Genomic DNA, 25,883 nt, shown 5'->3' with positions numbered 1-25,883 from the left:
GTTCTCTCTTTTCCTGTTTCCACTGCTTTTCTTGGCGAGGGCTCGCCTTTGGGACGGCGCTGAAGCCAAATTGCCCTCAGCTGGGCGGAAGGAAATTGGACATGCCTGCCACCCGCACGGTTCCAATGGCGGGGGAAACAAGCCAGGGTGGATTTCTGAGGTTTGCAAGCCACACAACCATGTGGAATTCTGGTTTCTGTAGCATTTAAAACCAGCGTCTAAAAATGGACTGTAGGGTTGGACGTGGGGTGAGCGCTCCCCTGTTCCAGAGGTTTATTTATCACGTTTCTATGCCGCCCCTTCCAATGGCTCCGGCTTATACCATTATTAAATACGACGATAAATGCAAACATATATTATTAAAACACCTAACACATTAATCAAATTATTAAAAATTCTTAAAACCCCAGGAGCAGTCGCCTCTGTCCAGGGGATGGGTGGGGAGTGCTTGCTAGTATAACATATATTTTCTATATGTTCTCTGTGTATGGAGGTCAGTTTGGTTGGCCATCTATGGGCCTCTGCTATAGGCCTGGTGGAACAGCTCTCTCTTACAGGCCCTGCAGAACTGTCTGAGGACCCACAGGATCCTAGTTTCTTCCGAAAGAGGGTCCCGCCAGACTGACGCCTAGGCAGAGAAGGCCCTGGCTCAGGTTGAGGGTGGTTTCACTTCTCTGGGGTCGGGAATCCTGAGCAGATTTTGTGAGATTGAGTGTAAGTTTCCCTTCAGGGCATAAGGGAGGAAGCGGTCCCACAAGTACGAAGGTCCCAGAGCATTTAAGGCTTTGAAGGGAAGTACCAGCACCGTGAATCTGATTCAATCCTCAATCTGGTTGACAAACCTCGGACGTGGGACCCCCTTCCAAACTTTCTCGGCTTTTGGGTGCCCCCTTGCCAAGCTAAACCCTCGGCTACTTTCTCCCCCATCTTAAAAGGCACAACAACCTCACAACAATTAACGATACACCTGTTTTTGTATCTTTTTTCTTGAGCGTCACTGAGCACCATCCGTCAAGGGGCTTATTGTGGTTGACGTCAAAGCCATAATAAGCGACCAGACAAAACCGTGACATGCACCTCACGCCACGTAACAGGTAACCACTTTGCCCACACCCCCTAGTGAAAGTGAAATCAGTTAAAAGTTATGAAATATAGCTAAAAAGTTACTATCAGAAAGCTAAAAAAAAAATAGAAGGGCATGAAAGAAGCATTATGGGTAGGCAACAAAGAGGATCCCCCACCCCCGGAGGCAAACCTTTTCCTAATAATTATGAATGAAGAAATGAACTTAGGAACTGTTAGGGTGACAGAAGGGAATATGTCTGCCAAAAAGTATTATTTTTATCTTCGGCAGAGCCAAAGGCAGTGGTCAATACTGGGTGCAACTGAATTTGGGTATCATCGTACATACTTGATTTTTCTAGCCCGCCCTTCTAGTATTGCTCTGGGCAACATCATAAAAACATCCTAAAGAATTAGATTAAAGCACCCTTAATTTAAATTCCCCCAAGCAACAATCTAGACAAGGTGGTTTTGGCATCAAGGAGCTGACTTTTCCATCTCCCATCTGCGAGTCCAGCATTTATTGGGGGTTATTTTGGGCCCTGATCATAACCTGGTGGGGTAGTTCTATCTTGCAGGCCCTGCAAAACTGATTTAGGTCTTGCAGGGCCCTGGTCTCGTTCAGGACTGCATCCTGCCAGGCTGAGGCCAGGGCCAAGCTCTCCTCCTTTGGGTTAGGGCAGGGGTAGTCAACCTGTGGTCCTCCAGATGTCCATAGACTACAATTCCCATGAGCCCCTGCCAGCATGCTGGCAGGGGCTCATGGGAATTGTAGTCCATGGACATCTGGAGGACCACAGGTTGACTACTCCTGGGTTAGGGAACCGGAGGAGTTGTTGTTCTGAAGATCTTAATGCCCTTGGGGGAATAAAAGGAATATAAAGAAATAAATATATATATTTTTTTACATTGCCCACTGTGTCAGCAGTTAATATTTTCAGATTCAAACTGCCTTAGAGTGTGAGTTTCTCCTCTGGGGTGGAGGGGTGGGCGATATCGTTGGCATTCCTCTCTCGTCCCAGTATTATCTTCCTTTTTAACGCTATGAAACGTGACAAAACTGTTCTGTTTTCCAGAGTCTCTTCCTGACGGGTTGCAAAGACAGGAAAGAAAGTCTGGTCAATGTCACCAGCGGTACATGCGAACTGGCATGAACAGTAATAGGCTTTTTAAAGAAAGCAAGGGTAAAATTGACAGGACTTTCCCCTCTACTTGGTGGGAAACTGCCGAAAGAAAGAAAGAAAAAACACAGCGAAACTTTGCAAGCTCTGATCATGGTCACTGGGCTTTCCCAAAAGGCAACAGAAGTGGCTGAAACCTGTGTCAATGTCATCAGTTCCTTAAAATATAAGTAGGCCCAAAATATGCAGACGGGGCCTTTTGATGCTGGGAAAACATCCCTTCTGTTTCCAAGAGATCCGCCTTGGGTCTACCCAGCATGCAAGTGTGTGGTGGAAAGTTATCAACAACAACAACAACAACAACAAAACATGACTGGCGTAACAAAAGTGAAACACAGTCCACACATGACGTGGACCAGGTTTGCAAAACAAAACAATTACAGACAATCAAGTGCAGTTACAGCAGGGGTAGCGTTCATCCGTTCCAAGTCGGCAACTAAAATCCGTACTAAGATCAGGGCGATCGCACACATCTTAGCAGAGTGTGTTGTCAAGATGACTTATTATCTACTTATTTATAATTTAGTTTATAACCTGCCACTTGCATATAGGCTCCTGGCCTATATAAAATAGCCCCCCTATAAAATCCCATAAAACAGAATTAATATAACATACATACCAGCAGCAGACTAAAATCCCCTTCCCTGCCCGAAGACATATAGCCCCTGGGGGAAGGGGAGTTAACAGGGAGTAGCGCAGATCTTACTCGCTCAAGGGGGAGCCTAAATCTAACTGCCCTGGCCTCGACCAAAGACCTGGCAAAAGAGCTCCAGAGCTCATTCCACCAAGTTGGGGCCAGGACTGAAAAGGCCTTGCGAGGTTTATGGTGATCTTGTAAGGTTTTCAAAGCAAAGACAAACATAGGGAGGTTGCCAAATCCTGCCTCTGCAGGATTTTCTTGGTGGTCTCCCACCAAAATAGTAACCACGGACAACCCTGGGCTGCCCTCAGACATCCAAATCAGCACATGTAGCTGGGCAGGATCTATAAGGTACATAATCACCACTGAAAGAATCTAATGCACACACACGTATATCGAAGGCAGAATTCTGTGCCCAAGAGCAATTTCTACACACGCCAACGCAGAATGTAAATGCCTGTGAACCCCGTTTCTTAGTTCCTTGCAGCACGATAATTTTAAGAGTTGTACTTGATTTACCTTCTTTGGTTTCTCATGGTGAGTCACGGGCTTCTCTTGGGCGGGTGACGTCGACCGGCTTCTCCTTCCCGCTATGAACGAACCCGCTCCAGAATGGCGTGATGTCTTCTGAAGTCAAGGGTGGGACAGGGAAGAGGGACGGCCAGGGGAGGGGGGAGGATGGAGTGATGGGTGAGAGAGAGAAGAAAATGATGAAGACCAAAAAAGACCCCAAAAGCATCTGAGCTGCCTCCTCTATATCCCTGCCTCTGGTTGAGGCCTATAACTACAAGCTACAACTACAAACTACAAACATCCGTACACAAATCACATCTGCATGCCACTTTGTTCTAGTACTTTGTTCCCTCCTCCCTCCTCTCGGAGAGAAGGCAGGGGGGGGCTCTTGGTTGTAATGTCAGCTGGCTTTTAACGTTCTAACTCTTGTTTGTACTTAAATGTTGCGAGCCACCTTGAGTCCTAGGGGAAGGGCGGCATGGAAATTTAAAAACAAGTAAATAAGTCAATGAGCTGAAAAGCAGGCACCATGTGTGTCATTTGGGACAGCCCCAAGGAAAGTTATTTGGAGGGCTGTGTTTCTTTGGCTGAGCAAAAGAGAGTTTTGAAGACACCCCCCTCTCCTCAAAATGTCTCTCCCATTTCCCAAACAGGCCCAAAGGAGGGCTTCACTCGGGGTCACTGAAATCTGTTCCCAGGACTGGCCACGGGACATAAGCCCCCTGAACCAAGCCTGGGGGACCTGTGTTCAAATCTCCACACAGACCAAAAGTTTGATGAAATGGGCTTCAAGAAAAGTACTGTATCTTTGTTTATTGGTCCCACCGCTTAAAAACAAGGAATCAAAGGCACAGGTGGTGGATGGCCCAATGGGACATGTGGTGAATTTATTGGTTATGCACGGAATTCCTGCCAGCCTGGAAGTCCGAGCAGCATGCGCGGAAGTCCAAGGAGCTCTTCTGCCCAGGGGATGGAGCGGGGCTGCTCAGCTGCAGCAGGGTCGCAGAATCGGGCACCTTCCCTGGTGCAAACACTCCAGGAGGCGCAGTTGCGCATGAAATCAACAGGAGCCCCACCACAAGGCTCTTTCTGCCCACTTTAACAAGGCACGTGCCAGATTCAATGAGTGGGCAGTGTCCCAGGTTAACCAGCAAGAGATGCCACTTCTGAACTTACTACCTTGGATCAGCCCCGACAGGTATACTAGCATCCTCACACCCACCACCCGTGATTTTCGTTAATATATAAAAATATCATGCTGCCCGTCAAACCATCTCCCTCCCTGTTACAAACACCATGACTCTGGCTCTCCAGGGTTTCGGGGGGGGGGGGGAGGCCTTTCTCTCCTTTGACAGCCTTGTCTACCAGGGATAGAATTGGGGTATTTCTCCCCCCCCCCTCTTTTTTTTGTTTGCACACCAAGAGAGGATGCGTGGTTCAGTGGCCGAGAATCAACTTTGTATGTAGAAGGTCCCAGGTTTGACCCTGAGGCTCTCCACCGGAAAGGCAGGAGGCAATGGGTGAGACCTCCTCCTGAGACACTGGAGAGACTGCCGGTCAGACAACAAACAGAAGAGCCCTTCCGCGAACGCTCCAGCTTCACCTACCTCAGTGGGGCCCTCATGAATGCAAACAAGATAAGAGATTGAAAAAGCATATTTGCTCATTGCCATATAAACGGTTTTCACACCCATCATGACAAAACTGGTACAAGTGGGCCACAGTTTCCTGCTCATAACTGGGGAGTGGGACACACACACACACACAGACACACACATTCTCTTTCTCTCTCTCTCTCTCTCACACACACACTCTTCCTCCCAGGTGGGAACAAAGTTCAAACCAAGCCTGCAGAGCTGAGAGTAACAGGAGGGGTCGGAAGCCTCCTGGGGGATTCTGGGGAGGAGGGCTGCTGTTATTGGTCATTTTAGGCAATAGCATCGATAAGCACCTTATGATGGAGGGGAGGAGTCTTTTTGCTTTGGGGGTGGGTGGGATTCTTTCATACCGTGAGCCCAGTTGTGGCTAGGGAGGCAACAGGAAGAGAAATACAATGCTCTCTGCCCGCCCTCCCCCCAGCTTGCATCCCCACTTTCGAAATTTATTCTGCCTTCATTCCCTGCCACAATTTAGGTCTCCCCCACACTGGCAGTCTTCAAGCAGCAGCTGGATAGATACTCGTCATTTATGGTTTAGGCTGATCCTGCACCGAGCAGGGGGTTGGACTAGATGGCCTTTATGGCCACTTCCCACCCTATGATTCTAAGACAGTCTTATTTCAGTGCAGGGGGGGGGGCCAAACTGGGGTTCCGCAGAGGTCCATGGAGTACAGTTCCCATGTTGCTGGCAGAGGCTCATGGGAATTGCAGTCCATGACCATCTGGAGAGCCACAGTTTTGGCCACCTTTTTAATGCTTGGGAGCTTGGTATGTTCAAGGAGATGGGAGCCCCTCATGCACAGCGCACTCACTCCTCAGCCTCTCTCTGGAGATTGCTGACCAGAGGCAGTTCTGTGCTCTCCTCTGACCTACCTTGTGTCTTGGGCCCTGGTCAATCTACTCCTACCCACAGGGTTCCCCTTCCCCGGAGGGTCTGCAAAGCGGACACTGGCCCCCACCAGACCCTCACCTGTCATGGATTCCCAGTTCTGTCTCCTCCTGTTTGTTGGCAGAATTTAGATAATAGATATATGGCCTTTGGCTCACCATTTAAAGCCCATGCACTTTTCTTTTTGGTCCTCAAAATATTACAAAAATGGCCTCCCTTTAACTCTGCCCACTAAAGGGCAGGCCAAACGAAACCCAAAGGTTTCAAATTGGTAAGGGAAAGAAGTCCTGCAACTTTGGGGGAGAATTACTGAGGGACAGATCTCTGTGTGCTTCTGGGTTGCCCTATGACCTGGAGAAAAATAATGTTCTGTCCCTTTGACAAAAGTTCAGTGGGATGTTATTTACCTCCATGCCAAGGAAAGCTTGCACAGTTCATTTCCACCCCTGAACCAGATGTGGAACTCTGCCCTTCTCCTTATTGAATTGCATCTTGTTCCCAGTTGCCCACTTTCCCAGCATGGTCAGACCTCGTTGAACTCTATGTCTTTTGGGGTGTTCGCTGCTCCTCCCAGTGATGGCACAATAGACAACCATGTGTGGTTCCAACCAGGTGTGCTCATTGGTGGATGCATCATAAGCCTCTTCTCTAACTTTTGGGGAGAGGCACAGGATGAACTTGAGGCCATGCAACGCACCGATGTCATACCCATACATACACCTTGTCAGCTGATGCTCTGGACTTTCTGACTCTCCCTGATGTCACATCCAGGTTTTCACCTGGATATGACATCAACAAGCTGCATGACATCATAGCTTTCCCACTGGATCAGAATTGCTGGTGGGCAAGATGGCCGGACCAGCGGGGCATGGCTCAGCCAAAACAGGTGAACGTCAAGGCTATCTTTAACTGGCAGCTGTGATAGGAAGCCCTCCCTGGCTACTGTTGTGGGATATTATTATTGTTGTGGTTGTTGTTATTAAATTTATTCCCACCAGTCCCGAACCCTGTGCTTCCTTGGGGCCAGGGACGAGAATACACCTGCTTCCCAAGCCAGATACTTGCTGGCCTAACACCTTCTAATTGGGTATGGAACAAGGGGGTGGCGGGGCCTTTGACCTCCCAAGGAGTGTCTCTTCCCCCATTTGGTATAGGATGCTGAATTGCAAACCTTTGAGGAGGGGGGCGGGTGGCACTGCCACTGAACAGCCTGGCACCCAACTGATCACAGGAGAACGGCAACTCACCATTTTACTGAAATGATACTTGCAATAGCCACAGTATTTCACGTTGTCGACCTCCAAGACTTCTTCCTCGCACAAGAGCCCGGCCATCTGAGCACTGAAATGGGGAAAGGCATTGATGTGAGCCTGGCAGATCGTGGTAAGGGGCCAAGACCCCCTCCCCCTCCCTTTCCCACTAGAGCAGGCCTCACAAGTCCCTCGTGAATTCCCTGGAAGGGTTTTTCGAATGGGTGGGAGTTAATTAATGTTTTATTTATTTTTTAAAAATCTTTTAAATGTTTAGGACCATTTACGGCCATGTCAACCTGCCTCCCCTCCCAAATTGGCCAATGATGGGCCTGGGGGGGGGGGTAGGAAGGAGAGGGGCCCAAGATGGGCATGTACACAAATATGCTTCCCAGCCATATTCTGCACAATCGCACCACTTCTGGGGTTTCTCAAAGTTTCTCAGGGGTTTCTCAAGGGTAAAGAAAGTTGAGAAAGGTCGCATTTGAGCAAGGAACTCTGCTCTTTCTTTGTTCTATAGGGAACTTTTTAAATAACAGGTAGCCACGTTAGTCTACCTGTAGCAGGAGTCCAGTAGCACCTTAAAGACGAACAAAAGTACAAGCAGATTGTGAGCTTTCGTGAGTCGCTGCTCCCTTCTACAAGTGGGATTTGTGTGTATGAAGAAGTTCAGCTTGCTTACAATAGAAATCAAACCCCATCATTGCAGAAAAGAGAAAGAGTCCTGTATCACCTAAAAGACTTACAACATTTGTGGCACGGGAGGAGCTTTCATGAATACCCAGGATAAAACACTCTCCTCTGCCCCCTCCCCATTTTGTCCACGCCCTTTTTGAAGTGAGGCTTCCAGAACTGCACCCAGGATTCCAGGTGGGGTCTGACCAATGTTGTATACAGCAGGACTATGACATCTTGCGATTTTGCTGTGATGCCTCTGTTGGAACAGCCCAAGACTGCATTCACCTTCTTTATTGCCGCATCACACTGGCTGCTCATATTTAGCTTACAGTCCACAAGTACCCCAAAATCTCACTCACACACACTGCAACCCAGACTTGCATTTCCCATCTAGTTTGCATGCTTGTCATGCATGCAGAACTCTGCATTTCTCCGTATTGAACTGCATCTTGTTCTCATTTGCCCACTTTTCCAGCCTGGTCAGATCACCTTGAACTCTACGTCTGTCATTTGGGAGAGTTCGCTACTCCTTCCAAGACTTCCATTTGAGACTCTGGAAAGCCACTGCTGGTTGAACTCAACAGTTCTGACCTTGACAGACCAAGGGGTGCCTCTCTTAAAGGTTTAAGATACGGGGAAGAGGCTTCAATGTTTCCCAAGCAGTGGGAAACGCTTGCAAAGCTTCTTACGTTACCTCCATTGCTGCAGGCAGTTTGGATAACTCTTCCATCCCAGGAAAGTGAGGGCCAAGGGTTGTGCTTAGGACACAGGGAGGAAGGGAGGAACGGGCTTATCGCCACGGCAACAGCGACACTGCGGCAAACTCACCAGGTGACGTGGAAGGCCTGACGGCAGCCATGTCTGTTACAAGCCATGCAGGCCCCGGAGGCGGCTTTACTCTCCCGGCCTTGCTCCTCACAGATGTAACAAATCTGAAAAGGGGGAAGTAAAAAGGCACAATCGCTGATCTCACACATGCTGGAGGCCACCTTGCACCAGCCCAAAAGGCATGCCCCTGTCCCGGCAAGGGAAGAGGGGTGCTGGGACATCCCCCTGGGAAAACATACAGAAATCAGGGAGTGTGGCGGGGTGGGAAGTTGAAACAGAGCAGTCGTCTGCTAGAGTCAGGATGGCCAGATACCCCCTGGCTCCTGGTGGACAGTTGGGGGGGGGGATAGTGTTGCCAGCTGCAGGTTGGGAAACGACTGAAAATTTGGGGAAGACAAGGACCTTGGTGGGGTTCAATGCCACGGAGCAGCCAAATAACTAAATTTTAATTCCAAAGCAGTTATTTCCCCCCCCCCCAGGGGAATAGATCTCCCTAGTCCGGAGATGAGCTGGCTAAAGGCTTTCCCCCTTAAAAATAAGATTTTACGCTCTGGTGTCCAAGAGGGCTACCTCGACTTAGTCAGAGAAGCCTCTTACGTTCCCCACTGGGATAAACTTGTTGAGCAACGATTACAGCTCCTCCGTCTTCCCTTGGACGCCCTTTATTGTTAGCGGACAGGAAGCCATAAGAATGATTCACAGAAGCATCCATTTAAGTACGAATGTAACAGTACAAGCCGTCGAGCGCAATGTGGCTGCTTGACTCCGTTTGTTGGTATTTGTCCGCCTGGAGAGCTCCCTGATTATTACGGCTCGTATTTGACTGTGCCTTGCTGCAGGCATGCCTTTATGTTCATGCCCGACCCTCTCAAGTTTTGCAAGGGATGTATCTTAAGAGCCCATACTCTGATACGGGACGTAACTGTGGGGCAGCTAGTGTAGATACCCTGCACCGGGTGCCCTTTAAATGCAATCGTATTTCTGAGATCGTCTTTTAAATCTACCAAAATATAGACCATCTGGAGACTTCTTTTAGGAGAAGATCATGGCAGACGCATCACTCTTTGAGCTGTGAAATTTTATGCATCCCAAGATGTGTGGCAGAGTTTTGTGTTATAGCTCATAAAGGTCCAAATATCAAAATATAGGGATTTGTGGCTCTTCAATTAAATTCTGGTTTGAGTTCTATTTCTATATATCAATATTATAAATTTTATTTTTTGATACTAATAATATTTTATCTATAACTATTGATGACGTCAGTCTTCTGCATGCCGACCTTCTGTTAAAATCTATTTTTTTAATCTGACTTCTATCCTGGCGATCCGGCTCTGGGCGGTGTACGAGATAAAAATATCCAAGAACAAAATGGAAAATTCAATTAAACAGTTACATTAATGGCAAATTACATCTAGTTAAAATTTAGCGTCAACTATCTGAAATCTGGACTCTTCCTGCTGTCAAGTTCTGGATCTCCCACAAGTGATGGGAGGTGTAAACAGAAATTAGATGTTCATATTTCATTGGCCCCAATCAACAGCCTCATGGAAGAGCTCCAACTTGCAGGACTGTGCTAGCTCTGGCAGAGCCCGGAGGTGTCCCGGGAGCTCACTCCACCAGTAGGGGCCAGGACGGAAAAGGCCCTGGCCCGGCTTGAGGCCAGACTTATATCCTTGGGGCCAGGGACCACCAGCTGGTTGGTGGCATAGTGTAACGTTCTTTGGGGGATGTAGATAGAAAGGCAGTCTCTCAGATACACAGGACCCAGACTCCAGATAGCCTCATGGGTAAGAACCAATACCTTAAACTTAATGTTTTATCTTTGGTCTATGACCACAAATTAATCTGATGAATTAATAAGGAGCAGGGTAATAGATGTAGAAAGATAGCATGGTATTAATAAGATCTTGGACCCACGGTTTTGGAAAAGACTCTCTTAACAAGACTGTCCTGATGCCATATCTAACTGATCTTCTAATTTCTGAACAAAGAAGAGCGTTCACTCTTCTCTGTTGTAATGGTCTCCCTTCTGCTTTTTTGGAAGGAAAGTTCAAGGGGCTACCGATAGAAGCACGCAAGTATATTTGTTCCGAAGGTCAAATAGAGACAGTTGAACATGTCCTATTTGAGTGCAGACTCTATTGTCACCTCCGTGAAGACTCACTGGCCTCATTGCTTGCAGAATGCCCCAGAGGTCTGAGGAAACAGCAACTTAAGCTAATACTGTCAGACACAAATAAAGACCTAACAAAAATTGCTAAATTTGCTTGGGTAGCTATAAAAATAACACAGAGCTGGGCCAACCCTATACCCTAATACTTTTACACTGGATCCATATACAGCTGGTCTTATTTCTTAGTTTTTATCCATTCGTAATTGATTTTATATCTGTAATTTTATGTTTTCTGCTGGTTGGGCTATGACCGTAAATAAAACTGACGATGATAGATTTTCACAGCTGTTCAAACAGGGGGTCTAGCTTTTTCTATATTTTAGTAAAAACTGATATAATTGAACCAGTTGCAAAGTTTTTATTTCTTGCCATGAGAAATCGTGAATGTATTATGTCTAAAGCATGATCTTTGCCTTTGTTCTCACTAGCAGTGGATCCTTTTGCGCTTTCCCTTCTTATATTGCACTTTTATATGCTATTAAAGGCTTGTTGTTGTTGTTGAAAATTTAGTAATCTGCTTAAAAATAAAATCCTAAGAACCAGTATGTGGTAGAGTCATCCCAGGGGAACTCTAGGTCCCCCTTGGAGGCTGGCATCCCTAGTTGGGCATGGGGGAGGGAAGGGAAGAGATGGGTTTCTTTTACCTTGTTGAATCGGTCGTGAGGCACGTACTGGAGGACGATCGGCTCCATGGTGAGGACGTTCGCGAACTGCACCTCGGGGATGTAGAGAGCGCACACGACATGGGCCCAGCCTGGATCAAGGAGGGGGAAACCGATCACAGAAGAGACAGAGAGAGGCTAAAGGGCCTAAAGAATCATCGGTTGCAGTGTCCAGAGGGTGACAGAGCACTCTAGGTCTCACAATTTCAACTGCCCCCACCCTCCCCATCCCTGCTATCCACAAAGGGACACTGACCTCCATTGTCGGTCCGCTTTAGCGCTCCATCCTTATGGGGACACAGCTCACACCTCTGGAAATCCAACCGGCGAAGACAAAGCAAAACGAAAACCAAGGTTAGGATTTGTCACGAGAACCTAGGAGAAGCAATGCTGGATCAGGCTGACAGCCAATCCAGTCCAACGCTCGGTGTGTCACACAGTGGCCAAAGCCCAGGGCTCATTCTGCATGTGTAGGATAATGTACGTTCAGTGTACTATTGCAGCTGGATTTTCCTGTGCAGAATAGGAAAACCTACTTCTAAAGTGCATTGAAAGTGCATTAACTAATGAGGGCGGAATGGGCCGTGGTGTTATTGGGAGGTCCCACCAGTGGGGCCTGAGCTTCGGAAGTCTCCTGGTTAATTTGGGAAGCCAGGATTTTGCTCACAGACAATCCATTCTGCTCTTCCTTGGCTGTTGCTGGTTTCGTGGCTTTTGCTCCGGGCAAGCGTCGCTGAAGCCAGGATGTGTCTGAGGGCACTGCTGGGTCACCAGCCAGGGTATCTGTGTCCATACATCATGTGAAACCACCAAGAAGACTGACTGCAGCTCACTAAACAGCTTAAAACCCTAGCCTCTGCCCAGGATCTCCGCTGTGTTATGCAGTGCAGCGGGTGAAGCTGCAGAGGAAACATAAATGGAGCACCAGCCTTTTCTTCCCCTTTTAACTGGATTCCCTCCCCTGCATTTCCCCCCTCCAAAAGTAGCATCCCTAAGTAGCAAGAAGCTGCTTTGATCTCCGGCTGAAAGGGCTGGTGTACTGAAGAGGATCAGCATGAATTTAAGAGGACCGTCAATCCGGCTCGACATATTGCAAACGTATATGAACTCTGTGTGCCGACTGATTTCCCAGCAACTTCCCCCACCCTTTTCTTGGAATATATTATCTGGTTCTCCGAATGTCATGTTCATTGTTACGGTGACAACCTACACTCATTGCCCTGGTTTTGTCTTTTGAAGTCAGTATGTTTTCCAACATCTTTTGTAGAATCATAGCGTTGGAAGGAATCCCCAGGGTCATCTAGTCCAGGGGTAGTCAACCTGTAGTCCTCCAGATGTCCATGGACTACAATTCCCATGAGCCCCTGCCAGAATTTGCTGTGTGCACCTTTCCCCTCTAGAAGATCAGGAGGGGTTTTTTTTTGCCACAGCATCTTTGTTTTTATGGGGTTGATTGCATCGTATTGTTGATTTGATGTCGGTTTTAAGGGGTTTGTGTTGGGGTTTTTATCCGAATGTTGCAACCCGCCTCGAGCCTTCAGGGGGAGGCGGGCAATAAATTGAAAAAAACAAACAAACAAACTTGCAGGGCTGGATGCGGCACCTGCTTGTGCCAGAGCTCTTGAGCAAGCGGCAACGCGACGGAAAGACCAGGGTAGCTGCTTACGCTAAGGCAGCCATATTGTATCTGCTCTAGCATTTCTGCTTCCACGTGATCTTACATGACCCATTTCTAGGCACTGTAGTAAATGGATCTCAGAAATTCAGCTGGGCCATCCCTGGCTAACACTTGGCTAGAGAACCAAGCTGGCCCAGGGTCACTACGAAGAGGCAGGCAGTGGCAAACAGTCTCTGGAGTCTCTTGCCTTGTAATCGAGACAGGGTCACTGTCGGTCGGCTGCAACTCCCATGAGCACTCTTCACCACCACCGCCATACATTGGGAGGAAAGAGCCGAACGTCGCACTGGACTGTGCGCAAGCAGCACAGTGCAAAGTCCCCTTAGCCCATGGCGGGATCGAAGGCGCTGCGAGAAGCAGGCCCACCCAAGCCCCTTGATCCAGTTCCCCTTCTTTGGGCCTTTGTTCCAACATTGGCTTTGTGGAATTGTATATGCCCGATCTAATCCCACCAGGGAACGAGCTGGCTTGGAAGGGCAGACCGTCCACCACCAAGAAGCAAGAGAGGGGCTCAAAAGGATTTGGCGATGGGAGGGGGGGTGGCAGATGTTTGGGGAGGAGAGAGGCATCCTCTGGAGAACCAGAGGCTGAAATGCTCTGGCCTAGTCCTGCAAGGATGGACTTGGAGCTCTGGGAGAGAAAAGAAGAAGAGCCAGAATCCGCAGTCAGGAAATTTGCACTTGAAAAGGCCCCTCCTCCACCCCCTTCGGAACAAAGCGCCTCTCCCACCCCACTATTAGCAAGGCTCTGATCATTAACAGGAAGGGTTAAACAGCTCTGCCAGCCCACCCACTTGAATGCCCTGGCTCTAACACGACCGACTGTTAAAGCCTTCCCGGGAGCTCCCCTCCAGACAAATCTCAAAGCGTTTGCCAGGCCATTCCTTTACAAAGTAAAGGCATTTCTTCCATCTAATGGAGCGCAGTGTTCCCCAAGGGGGCTTTGGGGAAGTAAGGGAGGAGAATAATAAATACGGGGAGAGCTGCAGTCCTCAAAAGCTTCCGACGGAATTATTACCAATGAGAGCGTGGGCCCTGAGTTAGGGAGTGGCACATCTAGGCATTGGGAGGCTGCTGGGTTTTGGAGCCTGTGGATGATTGGATTCTGTTTCTTCTTCTAGCGTCATGAGCCAAGTACTGGACTGGTTTTGCTCTGGGGAGTCTTGCCAACTGGTTTCGTATCATACTTACCACCCTGGCGGCCCTTTCTTGAGATTCACATTTCCGACAGAACCACGGCCCAGTGGGGACCTGGACAATCCCATAGCAGGCTGCAAGGAGACAAAGCGACATTCAGCAGATCGAGTCGGGCAGAGGGATACGCGCAAATATACATTAGCACGCCTGTCTGTTTAATACTTTTTCCTTCCATTCCAAACCTGGGTTGGCTACGAGGGACGCCAAGCCCAGGGAACCTCGCTTGACCTCAACCGGGGCCAGAGCTTTCTCCGTCCTGGCCCCCGCCTGGTGGAACAAGCTCCCAGAGGAGATCAGGGCCCTGTCCAAACTCCCACAGTTCTGCACGGCCTGCAAAAGGGAGCTCCTCCACCGGGCATTTGGTTGAGGTTGACCACAATTTCCCTCCTATGGCACCCACTACAGTTCAACCCACTAGGCTATCAGTATGCGTTCATTTAACACTCTCCATATTTTTCTACTGTTCCATGTTGCTTGTTGTTATCATGTTATTATTGTTAAACTAAGTTATCTGTATTGTTTCTGTTGTATGTGAACCGCTCTGAGCCTTCCGGGAGGGCAGCACTTAAAACAAACAAATAAACAAACAAACACAAACTAACAAACCTCCAAGTGTGTGTGTGGGGGGGGGCATGCTACAGTGAGGCTTTGCCCAGATATAAGCTAGGTGCCCATTTAAGAAAATCTTTATTACTATGCTGGAAAAGGTTGAATTATAAGCTCCTGCAAAGATTTGAAGGGAAGCTTGTCTGTACGGTATAACCGTGATGTTGATCTTGGAAAGTGTTATAAGTGCGGGCAAGTGTTTGGTTTCGTGTTGGATATTATACTGCTGCTTCACCTCCAAACTGGGCCTGGAGTTCTCTGGGATTAAAAGGGACCTCCAGATAACAGAGATCGGTCCTCTAGTCCAGGAATAGTAGTCCATGGACATCTGGAGGGCCGCAGTTTGACTACCCCTGCTCTAGTCCGTCGTAGTGGTTTGAGTGTCAAATTAGAGCAGCCCTTTTCAAACTTCTGACCATGGTAGAGTTCCTGAAATAATTGTTCAGGCTTCGAGGCAGCCTGGAAATGGTGTCAGCTGGCCACGCCTCCTGGCCATGCCTCCAGAAGTGACATCACCACCCACATTGACAGGCAGGCTTGAGGAGGATGGGGGGGCACAGGAGGTAGTTTAAGGCGGGAGTAGGTGTGCAGGCTCTGCCCCCTCCCAGGTGAAGAAACCAGGGCCTAGTCTGCACACATGAGATAATGCACTTTCAATGCACTTTAGAAGTAGATTTTCCTGTTCTGCACAGGAAAATCCAGCTGCGAAAGCACATTGAAAGTGCATTATCTATTGTATGCAGACTAGGCCCAGGAGAGAACTCACTCATGCTCAGGAGAAGGGAGCAGCAGCAATGGAAGCAACCAGTTCCCTAAATGAAGCCAATAAATAATGATCTGTGAACAGAACTAACAGGAGAATGTCTGGGATGTGTGTCTCTCTCTCTGGGATGTGCGAAATGTGGACAGGCGTGAGTCCTGGGACACCCACAGCCACCCAAACCACATGTAAATCCTTCAGGCTTCCTCCTAGTCTCTGAGAATCGCCGTGTGCAAAAGAATGTGTTTTAAATTTGCAAATGCAATGATGAGAGCAGCGGGGAGCAAGCCAGCCTGTTCCCCAAAAGAGCCAAGGAGGCCGACAGAGATGAAAACAAAACTATATGAAAACTCAGGCGGATGAAAGTACAGAATAACTCTGTTTTGTTTTGGTTTTTTAAATGCATTATGCTTTGATGACAAAAGAAAGTTATGAATATGAGAAAACGAACAAAGGAAAAGAGAGATTCTGCAGACAAAGGGGGGAGGGAGGGGAAAGAAAGAAAGAAAGAAAGAAAGAAAGAAAGAAAGAAAGAAAGAAAGAAAGAAAGAAAGAAAGAAAGAAAGAAAGAAAGAAAGAAAGAAAGAAAGAAAGAAAGAAAGAAAGAAAGAAAGAAAGAAAGAGGAACATAGCTACGATATAATGGTAATATGAGCAATATGTAATAAATTTTAAAATTTTTAAATATTAAAAATTTTATCTTTTTAAAGTTTTAATATCTTAATTTAATGTTAATTTATAAATTGTAGCACATAGTATGTGATTTTAAATCCAGGGAAGCTGCCTCGAGCCAGCCTGCAAATCCCAGTATAAATAAACAAACAGCCCCCAAACTAGAAAAACTTTCAACACCAGATCACTTTCAACACCACAAAATATCAAGCTTCTCAAGACAGATCCGAGAAGCATCCTTTCACTGGACGGTTTATAGCAGAGCGTACAGTGTGGGCTTGGCCTAAACCCTACCCCAGACAAATTTAAAATTGCGTTCAGGGGTGGCTCTCCAGCTGTCCATGGACTACAATTCCCATGAGCCCCTGCCAGCTGGCAGGGGCTCATGGGAATTGTAGTCCATGGACGGCTGGAGAGCCATACTTTGGCCATCCCTGTGCATAAAAAGGACCACCAAATCAACCAGAAAAGCAAGAGCTCATATCTGTGGCTGCACTCCCGTCAGTAAGGCCCTCTGAATAAAATGAGACGTATTTCTGAGATCCGTGTTGCCAGTCTCCAGACGGCACCTGGAGATCTCCTGCTATTACAACTGATCTCCAGGCGACCCAGATCCGTTCCCCTGGAGAAAATGGCTGCTTCGGGGGGGTGGTCTCTAGGGCATTATACTCTCCTGCGGTCCCCCCTCCCCAAACCCTGCCAACCCCACGCTCCATCAACCAAATCTCCCAATCCAGAGTTGGCAACCCTGCGTCTGTGCATTAGCCCCCATGCCCTTCCTAAACTAAGCAGCATCGTCTCTGGTCCCAGGTTCCAAAACGCTGCAGAAGACTTTGGCCTGACGCTGAAACGGATTCGAGTGTGCAAAATGAAGTAAGCCGACACGCTCGGTTTGCATCATTCATACCGAGAGACAATAGAAGGTCGATATTTTTAGCGCTGGGCGTCTCTCCTGCCAAACAAGCCCAAATCAAACACCCTTGCTGGAGTTGCCACCCATTTTGCCTACGGGGACCAAGAACGCAACACAACACACAAGCAATTCCCAGAGTAACGGTCCCTTTCCGGTTACTAGGAGAGAGAATTGAGCGTCTCGTTACACGCATGCACGCAGACACCAAAATCAGATGCCGAAAGAGAGAAAGAGGCTTTGTAGATCTGGGCAAAAATGTTCCTTCCGGATCAATGGAACACTGGCCAACGTTCTACAATCTCTTTGCACTTTCCCTTCACAGCCATCATCTGACTAATCAATAAACATGGGCTTAATCCAAGATAACGTCCCTCGCAGGAAGAATCAACCCAGCTCTTAGTGACACCTTTGAGGTGAACAAGGAATGAATTGCGTGGAAACCTTCAAGGGTGCCGGAAGACGCCTGCTTGTTTTTTAGGCTTCGTCGGGATTCAGTGAATTTATGACGTTTCTTTTCTCCTTTTTTTGTTTTTCCTCGACAAAACTGACTAATGACTAATGCGATTTGCCGAGCTGGATGGAACGGGCAGCCTTCAGAATGGAGCGTTATTAGGAGGCCTCTAATGGCCTCTAATTAGAATCTGTGCAGGAAAGGAAGCACCAGAGTGGCCTGATCTTTGCCAGATGAAATCAGGGTTGCCAACCTGCAGGTGAAAACTGAAGATTTCCTGGGATCACACCTGATCTACAGGTGACAAACTGACCTGACCTACAGTGCAATGGCTGCTTAAGGGTGGATTCTGTAGCGTTATGCATCGTAGAAATGCCCCAATGCACATCCTCCTCAGGCTCCACCCACAAAATATCCAGTTATTTCCCACCCTGGAGCTGTCAGGGCCGACCCTTCTTAGTTTCCAAGACCTGACAAGATCAAGCTAGCCTGGGCCATCCAGATCGGGGCACAAGTTAAGAATATAACTGAGTAAACTGTATCCCATTAAGCCTCTTTGAATAGAGTGAAGGTAAAGGTATCCCCTGTGCAAGCACCGAGTCATGTCTGACCCTTGGGGTGACGCCCTCCAGCGTTTTCATGGCAGACTCAATACGGGGTGGTTTGCCAGTGCCTTCCCCAGTCATTACCGTTTACCCCACCAGCAAGCAAGCTGGGTCCTCATTTTACCGACCTCGGAAGGATGGAAGGCTGAGTCAACCTTGAGCCGGCTGCTGGGATCGAACTCCCAGCCTCATGGGCAGAGCTTTCAGACTGCATGTCTGCTGCCTTACCACTCTGCGCCACAAGAGGCTCTTGAATAGAGTAGGATGGGTTCTTTCTCTCCAGGCAGCTGGCAACCCTGGCTGCATGGTAGCGGGAAGATTTAGAATCATGGCGTTGGAAGGGACCATACAGGCCATCTAGCACAGCACTCTAACCCAGGGGTAGTCAAACTGCGGCCCTCAAAGTATCCGTGGACTACAATTCCCATGAGCCCTGAACACTGGCATCTGGTGGGCCGCAGTTTGACTACCCCTGCTCTAGCCACACTGGTTGCAGCCTCCCTAGGCACTTCATCTCTGCAGTCAGCGCACTTAAATCAAGATTACGTGGATGAAAACGGAGATAAACAGCACTCCTGAACACACAAGATCTCACGCAGCTGCCTTGGTCCATCAAAGTGAGTACTATCTACTCTGACTGGCAGTAGCTCTCCAGGGTCTCAAGTTGAGGTCTTCTGCTTCTCAAACCATGACTCATGCGCTCCATGTGCTGCTCACCCCATTTTACAGCAACAAGCTTAATTGCCTGAAGCACTAATGCTATCAAAGAACCTCCGTGGGTGTGATTTAAAGTCAACGTTCTTTGTCCTTTTAAAATGAATGCGAAAAATATAATCCAAACACAGATACCAACGGCTGTGCTCTACATGGTATACGCGTTCGGTTGCCAGCCTCCAGGTAGAGGCTGGAGGTCTCCCAGGATTACAACTGACAGAGATCAGTTCCCCGGGAGAAAATCACTGCAGGTGGAATTTATGACATTAGACACCACTGAAGTCCCTTCCGTCCCCAAGCCCCGTCCCAAAATCTCCCTTGCCCAATATGGAGCTGGCAACCCTATGAAACCATGGTTTAATTTGACCAGGATTAAGGTGACTGACGAAATACTGACCACGCCCCTCGTCATAGTTATTTAGGCTCCATCAAACCAGGATCTGAAAGCACAGTTTGAAGTCAGTATGAGCTGCAGTTTTGTTGTGATGGAGGTCTCTGGAGAGGTGGCATATAAATGCCTTAAATAACTTTTTAAGAATCCTAGCCTGATCCTGGTGAATTCATCCAGTGATGCCTTCCGAGGCTCCAGAAGGCAATGAATTCACTGTTTGTCCAGGCAAAGCAGGGGCTGGCTAAATTTTCAAATCAACCACTCAAAAATAAATGTTTTTGCTCTGTGTCTGAATTCAACCAGAGACCCTTTCCTGGCTATTTAAGGCAAGCTCCTTCAAGACAAAACAAAGGCCCAAAGCTTGCCCTCCTCTCCCAAAAGGGAGATCTTGATGACATGTAAGGTGATGGGGACAGGTGGAAATGTGATGTCACATTCATGCATTTGCTTCTCCAGCACAATCCCCATCTGGCTAGGCGGCAAGAGGAAAATGTTCTTGTTTTTCCACGTTTCCCCTATTTTATGACCTTGCATTCTGGCCTCTCCTCTGCCTCGACTGCCCCATTTCCTCAGCGGGCTTCCTTACATCTACCTCTGTTTTGCCAGGGAATGATGAGAACATGACAGCTAATATTAATCATCAGAAAACTGCTGAAATGTACGTTTTGGAAAGTACAACCATGTATGTTACTCATCTCTGCGTGGGTCAAAAACAACACTCCCCAGTCAAAACTGGATGGATCTTAATTCCTGGAAAACACCTTCTAACAAAAGTGACGCTATGGATGTTTTTACTTTCTCCCTTAATTTACATCGTTATCCCAAATTATGACTACATTTCCCCCCGTTTTGTCGTATATATAAATGAGCACGTGTGCTGTGAGGATTGGGAAGTATTTGTGGGTCAGTGAATCTCTTTTATTTCAACAAATTCTGAAAATGGGGAGAGGGGAGATTTTCTTTTTAAGTTTTAAGAGGTACACACTTTAAAATAGACAGTCCCTTTTATTCACACGTGGTGGTGGGTATGTCTGGTCATAATGGAATTTTGACCCAAAAATCTTTATAGAAATTGGTAAAATGAGAAGAGAGGACTTAGAACCCACAGTTAGATCTCCTTAATTGAGTTTAGAATGGAAGTGCTCAATACAAGCAGAAAACATTGGTGAACTTCTGTATTAGAGCAGCTAGAATGATAGTTGCCACAAACTGGGGAAATGCAGAAATATCTCATTAAACAAATGGCAAAATAAAATAAGATAATTGATGACTTTGGAAAAATGATCCAATAACTAAGTTATTTCAAAGGGGGTGGGGGAAGAATGAGGATTTCAATAAAGTTTGTGTTAATTTGGTATATTACTTAAGAAATTTTTCAGATTTGTAACATATAGAAATCGGAAATTTCTATAAGCGGAGGTATAAATGTCTAAGTACATACTGTGGTATAGTGGTTAAGAACAGCTGACCTTTCTTGATTTTATCTTCCCAACAGCCCTGTAAGGGAGGTTAGGTCAAGAGTCTGTGACGGGCCTGAAGTCACCCAGCAGGCTTCCCATGGCTGTGTAGGAATTTGAATCAGGGTCTTGGAAAGTTTTATGCTCTGACCCACTGTACCATGCTGATTTCAAAGAGGGCATCATGAGAAATACAGAGGCACCTGTCTCACTGTGGGAAAATATTTCTAGTTTACCATGTATAACGCCAGAACCTGCCACAAGAAAGAAACCAGATTAGAATAAAAAAGGACACCTCAGGCTATTCTTTTATATCCTTACAAGGAGATGTTCGTGGACTACAATTCCCATGAGCCCCTCCCCGTGTTTGCTTACAAGGATCCCCTAAGATAACAAGAGCTAAATTCCGATCACCCCGTGATGGACAGAAGGATCAATAAGGATGCAACAAAGTATTAACACTGGCAAAATTCTGTTCGATGCTGAACAGAACCAAGGAAAGAGACACTAAAAGTCCAACTCATTCCACACATGTTGGATAATCCACTTTCAATACACTTTAGAAGATTTTCCTCTGTGTTGCAGGAAAACCTACTTCTAAACTGCATTAAAAGTGCATTATCCAACATGTGCGGAATGAGCCTTCAAGAAGGCTACATTCTATACATCTTGGGCTGCTTCTGCACATGGATTGTTCCAAGGGCAAAACTTAATATTCCCCAGCTTTTTGGGGGGTGGGGGGCAGCCAGCTTCCGTATCACACTATGGCCTTTCTGAGCACAACACATGGGGCATCCCAGGGTTTCTCCTGTTAAGCCAGAGCAAAGGAAAAGCCCCAAAGGAGACAGCAGCAAGGGGGTGAGATGCAGCCTGTCCCTGCCTGCTCCCACTCCATTTGCTGTTGCTTTCATCAAACAAGCAGAGAACTCTCCGGGGGCATGAGTCACAGTCCAGGAACTACTGCCCCATGTCATGTGCTTGCACATGGAAAACCGAGGGATGCACTGTCTTGAGCATCCCTTTCGGTGGCACCATAAAAGGAGCCTTTGGGTGCTCTTTGAATCAACGAGAGATGCATCCCTTAGCCTAGACTAAAGGTGGTTGCTTAGTGGCTGACAGGCTAGGATTATTTTCTATTGCAGTTTAGAAGCATAGAATCACCAAACCATAGAGTTGGAAGGTACCTCTAGGGTCATCTAGTCCAACCCCCTGCAGAATGCAGGAAATTCACAACTACCTGCCCATCCAGAGTGACCGCAATTCCATGCCCAGGTGATGCCCACTACCGAAACCAGAATCCCTGGCCGGCCTGGCCTGGAAGAAATTTGCTTCCCAAAACCAAAGTGGCAATCCCCATTTCCCTGGGCGTGCAGGCGGCTTTGCCAGGTGCTCTGTCCTGCCACAAGCTTCCTAGGTGACCCCCTGCCCCTTTACATTCATCACCTGTTTGTCTTCTGCAAAGCATTTCTTTTTACTTACAGGCATGCAGTTTCTTAAAATGGATAGCTCTTTCAGAAACTCTCCAACAGGATCATTTCAGCTACGGCTCACCAAAACTTTGCTCAAAACCCCATTCCTTGATTTCAGGATCCAGTTTGAGAACATGTCCTATAGAAGCCTAGGATTGATCAGTGTAGGCAGAAGAAATTTTTGGAAAATAAAATGCAAAGTAAAGAAAGTTCAGAACATCTTTCCTAGAAGGAACAGCTAAAGAGTCGGACTTTTCAGCTTAGAAAGAAGGCGGCTGAGAGGGAACATGAAGGAGATTTAGAAAATGATACATAGCCCAGAAAGTGGATAGAGATCGCTGTTTCTTTCCTTCCCATAATAGTAGGACTCAGGTGCACCTGATAAAGGTAATGGGCAATAGATTCAGGATGGACAAAAGGAACTTCTTCAATTAATGACTGATGATGAATTTGGGGTTTTCATCGCCAGTAAACGCAGTGACAGACACTTGTGCAGATGCATTTAAAAGAACTCTAGACTGATACATGGCTACCGGTCATGGGGACTAAAAAGAACCTCCACTCTCCGAAGCAGTAAACCTCTACCAGTGCAAGGAGACAACGCCAGGAAAAGGCCTTGACACCCTGTTGATTGGGGTTGGGGAAGAGCTCACTAAGATTAGATAGAATATAGAATGTTTAAATACACACACACACACACACACACACACACAACCTATCAAACCCTGTGTGCTGAAGAAAACACATTTCTAGCAAAACCCACAATCATCTGAGCACATAAGAGTTTATGCATGCAGAGATCACTTCTGAGCATGGGCAGAGTATCTCCGCCCCATCGCCCGCCCACCCTCCCCCCATAGAACAGAAGTCTGTGCTTTCGGAAGCTGTTGGAAAGGGTTAAGTCAGGCTTGAAAGGATCTTAAGAACCCTAGATTCCTGGGGCATGGTTCTTCCCAGGTGACTCCTCCTCGCCCTTCTGTTTACAATGTTAATAATCGACTCAGAGGATCCGCTCTCTTTCCTTGCTGGCCAGGAGATGTGCGGGTCCCTCTCTCGAAATTCTCCTCCGCTGCCTTACCTGGAGCCCCGGCCACCAAAGCCCTCCCCTTTTCCCGCCTCCATCCCCTGCGCAACAACAACAACAACAAAAAAACCACAACAAAAACAAAACCCCACCATGTTACATGGGAGCTAATAATAGAACCCCGCTAATCCGGAAGGAAGCCGAGGGACACCGTCAGAGGTCACTGCCAGACGATTCCTTTCAAGCGAGGACACCAAATGCAAAACAGCAGGCCCAGGAGAACCTGCCCCCCCCAGCTTCCTCCCCCCACCCCTCCCACAAACACACACACACCTTTTCCACCACCAGGGCCTCTCAGATGTCACCCCTCCCTATCGGTTTCCTAGGCAGGTACAATTTCAATAACAACAATAACAATAATAAAAATAAACAGAACCACAAAGCATTATGCGCCCAGGCAGAGGGAAGCTCCGGAGCAACACACACAAACACACACATGCACATGCAAAGTTGTGGTTGTTGTTTTCAGCACATGCAAAGTTGTGGTTGTTGTTTTCAGCCCCGTTCCCCTTCTTACAGGCGTTTTGCAAAGACCGCTATGCCTCAGTGTAGCTCCAGGTGTGTCATCCCTCCACAGACATCCAGATGCAGATACAAAGAGATGTCCGCTCCCCTTTGGGCGCCTGGGAAATCCCTTAACCCTAGATCTGTGGGTCAGGCCCAGTGCGTATGCACACGCACACGCCACCAGGACAGCTCCTCTCCCCCTGTCCCAGGCCCTTCGCCAGCTGTGCCTTCCGCCGGCCCCCAATGAGGGCCCATCCAGAAACCAATAATAATAATAATAATAATAATAATAATAATAATAATAATAATAATAATAATAATAATAATAATAATAATAATAATAATAAAAAAAGACACCCGTAGCCTTTTTTTGCTCAAAGCTTTGCAAAGGTGGTGATGCTCGGGGAGGGGAGGGCAAGGGGGGGGCACCTCTCCTGCTCCCCCCTCCCCTTGCAAACACCCCCCCCCCAGTTGAGAAGCCAAACAAGAAGCTGATGGGAGGGGGGGTGCGGAGACGGGCCGGGGTCTTCCTTACCTTGATGCACGGCCACGTTACAGCCGTGGCCGTCGCAGTAGACCAGGGGGTTCTCGGTCCAGCCCCGCTCGTCGGAACACACGCAGCAGCCGCCCACCATCTCCTTCATTCTTCCATAAGTTTCCTCGGTGCGGCTCCCCCACCACGACCTCCTCCTCCTCCTCCTCCCGCGTCCCCGGCTTGTTGTCGCCGCCGCCGCCGCCGCCGCCGCTGCTGCTTGCAATCCGGCATCCGCGCCGCCGCCGCCGCCGCTGCCTCCTCTTGTTCTCGGCCGCCGCTAGGCTGGGGAGGCCGGCAGGGGGCTCCGTCGCCCGGCCCCGCGAGGGAAACGCCGCTGCCGCCACCGCCGCCGTCCGTGCAGCATCGCCGGCCTGCCTGCCTGGCTGCAGCCGAGGCGCCGTCCAGCCCCCCGTGGCGCGCCGCGCACTCGCCCGCTCACAGCAGCCAGCAGGCGCGCACGGCAGCGGCGGCCACCGGCGGCATCATGGCTCCGCGCTGCCGCCTGCAGGATCCGGACTGGAGGGCGCCTCCCTCCCTCGCTCGCTCGCTCCCTCCTTCCCTCCCTCGCTCTCGCTCTCTCCGCCCCGCCAGAGGGAAGGGGCGCGGGCAAGGCTGCTGGCGCCCTCTCCTGCGCCCGGGCGCACGGCGCTGGCACCCACCAGCAGCGAGGGCTCTGCGCCTTGGCCCGCGGGGACCCCCCAAGCGAGAGGCGCTGCTCTGCTCCGGCTCTCCCCTCCCCTCCCCTCCAATCCTATTATCTGTAATGCAATCGCGCCGTCGTCTTTGACAGATCGGGGGCCGCCAGCGCCACCCTTTGGCCAGCGGAGAGTCCCGGCCCGGGTCGCCGGCGGCGGCATCCTCCAAGCCCGGTCGTTTCGTTTCAAGTGGGTCGCGGGATCCATTGCGCGTCTTAAAGGTGCTGCTGGACGCAAAATGCACTCCGTTTCTTGTGTTGGCGTTGTTTGCAGTGGGGTTGGGTTTGCAAAGAGCTCCGGGGCAGAGGAGCCGGGGAATGCCAACCTGATGGGGATTCTGCAGAAGTCCGGGGCACCCGAAAGACTAGCGGCATTTATGGCGTGAAAATGGGACAAAATCAGCACTCGTTTGGCGTTGGATCCTAGAGTGGGAAGGGTCCCTGAAGGCCATCTAGTCCAACCCGCGTTCAAGGCAGGATCAGCCTCAAGCATCCAGGCTAAGGATTGGAGCATGTAGCCATAGGAGAGACATTCCTGCTTCAAGTTACAAGCAGCAGATATCGGAGAGCTGTGGAGAGGCCTTGCCAAGAGAGGTGGGCGTCAATCCGGAACCAAA

At 48.6% G+C, this 25,883-nt stretch overlaps 1 protein-coding gene across 4 annotated transcripts in view; it reads right to left on the bottom strand.

Moving 5' to 3' along the window:
* Positions 1-25,284, bottom strand: part of MLLT6 (MLLT6, PHD finger containing) — a 75,037-nt gene extending 49,753 nt beyond the window's left edge. For 2 of the 4 annotated variants that reach the window (XM_077314217.1, XM_077314219.1), the window contains exons 1-7: positions 24,573-25,284; positions 14,403-14,482; positions 11,791-11,845; positions 11,517-11,626; positions 8,700-8,803; positions 7,191-7,284; positions 3,403-3,510 (exon numbers count right to left, since the gene is read on the bottom strand). In XM_077314217.1, the coding sequence (XP_077170332.1) occupies positions 3,403-3,510; positions 7,191-7,284; positions 8,700-8,803; positions 11,517-11,626; positions 11,791-11,845; positions 14,403-14,482; positions 24,573-24,681 (660 nt within the window). In that variant the 5' untranslated portion in view covers positions 24,682-25,284. Of the gene's footprint in view, positions 1-3,402; positions 3,511-5,003; positions 5,266-7,190; positions 7,285-8,699; positions 8,804-11,516; positions 11,627-11,790; positions 11,846-14,402; positions 14,483-24,572 lie in introns of those variants that run through there. The other 2 variants (XM_077314218.1, XM_077314220.1) reach the window with 2 other exon arrangements.
* Between the last annotated feature and the right edge of the window lie 599 nt (positions 25,285-25,883).

This window comes from Paroedura picta, chromosome 16 (genome assembly GCF_049243985.1).
Source record: "Paroedura picta isolate Pp20150507F chromosome 16, Ppicta_v3.0, whole genome shotgun sequence".
Taxonomy (NCBI): Eukaryota; Metazoa; Chordata; class Lepidosauria; order Squamata; family Gekkonidae; genus Paroedura; species Paroedura picta.
This window is presented reverse-complemented; position numbering and strand designations above follow the sequence as displayed.